Here is a 6,000-nt window from a genome sequence, read left to right as displayed (position 1 = left end):
AGGGATGGGTTTTTCAAGCAAGTCAAGCAGTCCTGGGGACAGGCTATTGTTTCAAATATTGGGGATGATGGAACCCCCATGGAGGGGTCTTCTGGGGAAATGGAAGGAAGAGGTTAATACAGGATGTGGGGGAGGAGAGCTTCAGACAGTTCCAGTCACCAGATAGCCTACTTGTTTCGATAGAAAAAGATAACATCAGCAACACAATTTGCCCAATATCAATTTAAGTAAATACTTTCCCCTTAATTATTCAAGGCTCAAAACATTCCCGTTTTGTATTTGGAGTAGGGCAAACAATGTTCTAGATTGTCGTTGTTTAGTCACTTAGTTATGTCTGACTCTGTGGGTTTCTCAGGCAGGAACACTGGAGTGGGTTGCCATTTCCTCCTCCAGGGGATCTTCCTGACCCAGGGATCAAACCCATGTCTCCTGCGTTGGCAGGCGGATTCTTGACCACTGAGCCACCAGGGAAGCAGAGTGTTCTCAGTGTCTCCCCACATGTTTCTTTCTAAGAAAAACACAGGCAGAAAGCAGAGTGTCTAAGGGACTTTCTGCCTAGCTTTTACATATCATAAACCCAGACATCGCTCTGCTTTGTTAATTGTTTCACCTGAAGTGGTAGGACAGGGCAGGGAGAGGAAGGCCAAAGAGTAAAGATAAGTGAAAAAAGTTTTGTTTAAGAACACATAAATCATAGGCGGTGAAAGGGAGGTTCAAGAAGAAGGGGACATACATATACCTATGGCTGATTCTTGTTGATATTTGGCAGAAACCAACACAATATTGTAAAGCAATTACCCTCCAATTAAAAGCAAGTAAATTTCAATTTTTTAAAAAAGAGTACATATACCTTAACTGAAAATCAGTCCCTCAACACGAAGCTCTTCCTCACCCACAGCACGTACAGCTTAAGAATGGATGCCAGGTATACACGGAATCTAGAAAAATGGTACTGGTGAACCTATTTGCAGGGCAGGAGTAGAGATGCAGACAGACAACAGATACAGGGAGGGTAAGCGGGGGGTGAGTTGAGAGAGTAGCATTGGCAAATACATACTGCTATGTGTAAAATAGACAGCTAGCAGGAAGCTGCTCTATAGCACAGGGAGCTCAGCTCGGGGCTCTGTGATGACCTACAGGGGTGGGATCGGGCAGGAGGGAGGCTCAAGAGAGAGGGGACATATACATACGTGTGTGTGTGTCTGATAATACTTTGTGTTAGTAGAAACTAACACAGAATTGTAAAGCAATTATCCTCCAATAAAGATTGGATGCAATGAGAGAAGAAAGTGGACCCTGGCAAGCCAGCCAGGCTCCCCTCACAGTATTCACTTATCCAAACAGTAAACATACAGTCAGTAGTGGTGCAGAAACGGGCAGAATGGTGGAATGGTTGGCCAGAAGCTCACCAAAGGAAAAATATCCCTGAGATCCCAACAAGTCCCAGGTGTGTCATCAACTAGAAAACTCCAGAAGCATTGCTTATGACCGCCTGAGGCAAATAGCCTGACCTACCTTTGGGAGGTTCACACATTTCCAGCCTTGGGGAGGCGTGGTATGATTCACTATCACGAATTGTTCTGCATAGTCAAAACTCGTAGAAAATATTTATTATGTCACTCTTTGTTATAGGTGAAGAAAAAGGTTCCTAAACAAAGTCACAGAGTGAGTGGTGGGTTGGGTCAGCACCCTCCTCTCAACCACAGTGAAGCGGGGTTCCACTTTCCCAGTCCAGGTTCCTTGGTGGCCTGGGGTGGGTTGGGGGGGAGACAGGCAGGGAGAAGCCGTTCTCTCTATAGGAATCTGATCTACTCCCAAAAAGCACCAGAATGGCACAGTAATATTATTTTTTTCCTCTAAAGTAAAAATATGAAGTTTCATTATCACCCTTAAAAAAAAAAGACTTTCCCCAGGAGAGGCAGGCCCAGAATCTGGGCTTTATACGAACAGCCGGGAGCCGTGCATGTACTTGTTGAGGGGCCACAGGTTGCTCTCGCCCCTGTTGGAGGTGCGCCTCTGGCACTGCTTGCAGCGCCGGTACTTCTCACATTGGTCCAGCAGGAAGAGCTTGTCAGAGGCCCTGCAGAGATGGAGGAAGAGCAGTCATCGGCCAGTGCCACCTGAGTCCTTGCTGCGCGCCTCGCCTGGAAACTAGAGCCAGGACGGCGGGCAGGAGCAGTGCCGGGCCCCTGCCCTCCAGGAGCTTCCGGTCCATCCGTGATCCCCCGCGCTGCCACCTGCTGGTCACCCCAGGAAGGGCATCTCCCGCGTCTCTTTCTGGGTGGCTCAGAGGTTAAAGCGTCTGCCTCCAAGGCGGGAGACCCGGGTTCGATCCCTGGGTCGGGAAGATCCCCTGGAGAAGGAAACGGTAACCCACTCCAGTATTCTTGCCTGGAGAATCCCATGGACGGAGAAGCCTGGTAGGCTACAGTCCACGGGGTCGCATAGAGTCGGACACAACTGAGCGACGGAACGGAACAGGCTCTGAGTGGTACCTTCCTGTCTGACCTCAAGTCCTCTCCCCTCACCCAACCTAAACCCTCAGAGAACGCAAGACCCGCTCAGAGTTACACAGTCAGCGCCAATGGGAAAACTCCAGAGCTTTGGTGTTTCCTGCTTGGCCCTATGCGGGGCCTTCACCTGTCGGGCTTCCCAGGAGACAGATTTTGAGAGAAGATCACGCCATTGAGTTGCTGGTTATCAGCAAACAGTGAAGACAGGGGAGACTAGATTTCAGTGAAAAGACCCAGAGGGCCAGGAGCCTCTGGAGAGTGGAGGGCAGGAGAGAAAGTGGAGACAGAGAAAGAGGACAAAAGCAGTTGAAAGCAGAGATGGAGGGATGACAGTGGCTGCTTTTCCACTTCAGCCATTTTCCTCCATGATGCAGGACAGTCTCCACAGTGTTCTTCCCTACCCTATCAAAATTCATGTACAGGTGAGATTGTTAAAAAAAAAATCAGTGATAATCCTCAAAGGAAAAAAAAGACGGCCTTGTCAATGGGCAGGGGAGACCTACCTGGCTTCCTTTGGGGATAGGAAGGAGTATCACAAGCTAACTGCATACAAAGTGAAAATGAAAGTCGCTCAGTAGTGTCCAACTCTTTGAGACCCCATGGATTATACAGTCCATGGAATTCTCCAGGCCAGAATACTGCAGTGGGTTCCCTTCTCCAGGGGATCTTCCCGACCCAGGAATCGAACCGGGGTCTTTTGTATTGCAGGTGGATTTTTTACCAACTGAGCTATCAGGGAAGCCAACTGCATACACGTGAACCTTAATTTTGCTTTTACTTTGTTTTCTTTTTCAGTTCAGTTCAGTTCAGTCGCTCAGTCATGTCCGACTCTTTGCGACCCCATGAATCACAGCACACCAGGCCTCCCTGTCCATCACCAACTCCTGGAGTTCACTCAAACTCATGTCCATCGAGTCGGTGATGCCATCCAGCCATCTCATTCTCTGTCGTCTCCTTCTCCTCCCGCCCCCAATCCTTCCCAGCATCAGAGTCTTTTCCAGTGAGTCAACTCGTCGCATGAGGTGGCCAAAGTATTGGAGTTTCAGCTTTAGCAACAATTCCTCCTCCCTGTTGAGTCCCTGCCCACAGCTTGGCCTACGTCTTCAGGTGAGAGGTCCATTTTGCTGTGTCTGTGGAGCAGTCAGGGCATCCTGCCACTCAAGCATATGTTGTGTCGCTATCCTTTATCACAACATTAGCCAAGTCTTCTTCCAAAATCCAACTAAAATCTCCTTGACACTAATCTTATTGCCTTTGACCTGCTTTTTCACAACATTAAGAAAATAGTTTAAAATATCCAGCTGCCCTTTCTCTTCCTCTTCTCTAGGCCAAACAACCCCACTTCTTTGAAATCTGTTCTCCACATCATCTCTCATACTTTCATTGTCACAAAATATGGGTTCTGCCCATTCAAAAGATAGGTGAGGAATGCCTTAAAATCTAAAACGAAAAGGTTAGTTATAAGATCAAGATCCACTGTAACAATTTTTTATGATAAAACTTTGTTGATAATTAGCAATTGAATGTTACTTTGGTATTTTCAGGTTTTTGTAATGTTTGATTATATAGATTTTGTTTCTTCAAGTTTTTAACATTCTATGAAATCATACCTTACATGTGGTAAAGCATTTTCAATTTTTAAAGTATAATGATTTTCTATCTCTTTATTTCATCCCCCAAATTCCTGTGTTAGCCAAGCCAGGCAAATGTTTAATTTCCCCACCTTAGAAATAAGAAAAAATAAGGCAAAAAGTATTAGCTGCCTCTCTAAAGTTAGTGTTAATTCTTAAAAACATCTAGATTCCCTGACTCTAGATTGTAAATAGATAGCAGGGGAGAGTGAGCAGAAATATAATACATTTCAGGAAGGTGTTCTTGGTTGGGCATCTCACTTTTCCGATTGCTAGTCTTATCCACAGCCCCTTGACTCTATTCTTATGAGACCATTACATAAGCCTAACATGCGTTCAGGCAGAAACACTCTATTCCTATTTCCAGCTAATTATTTCCAAAGAGAATTTCCACCCTCCTCCCCTCTCCCCAGGCCTCCCTAAGCCTCCACAAAAAGAAAACAAACCTATTACACAGAGGCAAAGATCAGCACAGAGGTGGCAAACATATAGCATAGAACACAACAGTCGCCGTCCCAGGTCACAGCAGTATTTCCCACTGAACCCAGAATTCTTTCCTCCTCATGAAGCTCTCTAGGCAGTCAATGCTAATAAACTGAAGTTGACATTTAAAACCTATCTGTCATCCCAGGATTAGCAGGAACAAAACAAGATGCAGAGGGGATTTGCTTTGCAAATAAAACTTCAGGTGCAATCAGGTATTACCGCTCAAAAGCCTTCTGCTCCAAGTCTCGATACTTCTTCATGGCAGCACTCCTTTCCCAATCATCCTGTAAGCTTTGGTTGATTCTGTTCACCCGCTCAAGCTCAGCATTTCTGTCTGCCAAGTGCCTAGAGAGAACAGAACAGTCTGATTCCATTTCTAATACTGGGAAAGGCACCAGCCTTAGGAGCCCCATTCCTTTTATTCTAAGTTAACAGAAAACTTCCTGGTTTTGTTCCCCACCCTTTGAAACAGACTAAGAGACATGAACATGGTAAAAACATGGTGAAACTCTCGCAAATAATTTATGGATCTAAGGCCTTTCATCATCAATCTGGGTTTAAATTAGTAGTAGTAAAACCTCTTTCCAGTTAAATTCAGCTTTTAAAGCCATCTATTTCCTTGGAGGCTAATTTAGCTGATCTGAAGATTCATCTCACATGGTTTCCTATACTTTTTTTCTTTCCTTTTAGTCCAGACTCAGCTGTCAGTAGCCAGCCCACCAGTTCTTCCAGGAGTTTTACAAGACAATGTAGACAGGCATACAAATGAACGGTTAGAAAGGGGCGGGGCGGGGGGACAAATGACTAGGCAAAAGAAAGTGAATGGAGAATGTATCCAACACTGTGAAGAAGGTTTAAAAAAAACAGTGTTTGGCAAGGGTCACGTCATCAAAGAAATGACTGCAATATATTATCACCCTTCAAGTAGAGTGTTCCAGGATTCCCAATATTGTTCCTACCTCTGATCTCCAAACACATACTCATGACGATTGTGAATCACCCTAAACTGGGCTCAATATACATGTGTCTCTTTCTTGCCAAGCTAAAACTCTTACAGTCTGTTCTCATTAAATTCTGGAAGGGACTTCACTGAATGTGACCCTTGATTTAGCCTGCTGCTCTGAAGACTCTAGTGGTACAGGTACCAACCGCCACTAGGTGTCAGGACCTGCCGATAAAAACTTGTCACATGCTTTGTGCTGGTTCACTTCTAAAATAGCACGGCCACATTATCTTCTAACAAGCGTTGATTCAATAGCTATTGTGTGGTCATTATGGAGATTAAGTAGGATAATGTACAGAAAGTGCCAATTCCTATCACACAATGGGAGTTCAATGACTGAGTGGTACTTATTATATACATTTTTTTC

The 6,000-nt window shown here is 45.2% G+C and overlaps 1 protein-coding gene across 2 annotated transcripts in view; it reads right to left on the bottom strand.

Moving 5' to 3' along the window:
* Nucleotides 1–1,716: 1,716 nt before the first annotated feature.
* CCDC81 (coiled-coil domain containing 81) overlaps nucleotides 1,717–6,000 on the bottom strand; it is a 40,726-nt gene continuing 36,442 nt past the window's right edge. For both annotated transcript variants that reach the window (XM_055415074.2, XM_088832049.1), the window contains 2 exons: nucleotides 4,850–4,975; nucleotides 1,717–2,080 (listed from right to left, as the gene is read on the bottom strand). In XM_055415074.2, the coding sequence (XP_055271049.2) occupies nucleotides 1,939–2,080; nucleotides 4,850–4,975 (268 nt within the window). In that variant the 3' untranslated portion in view covers nucleotides 1,717–1,938. The remainder of the gene's footprint in view (nucleotides 2,081–4,849; nucleotides 4,976–6,000) is intronic.

The sequence above is a fragment of the Moschus berezovskii genome, chromosome 25 (genome assembly GCF_049115385.1).
Source record: "Moschus berezovskii isolate FMDL1 chromosome 25, NW_MosBer_1.0, whole genome shotgun sequence".
Taxonomy (NCBI): Eukaryota; Metazoa; Chordata; class Mammalia; order Artiodactyla; family Moschidae; genus Moschus; species Moschus berezovskii.
This window is presented reverse-complemented; position numbering and strand designations above follow the sequence as displayed.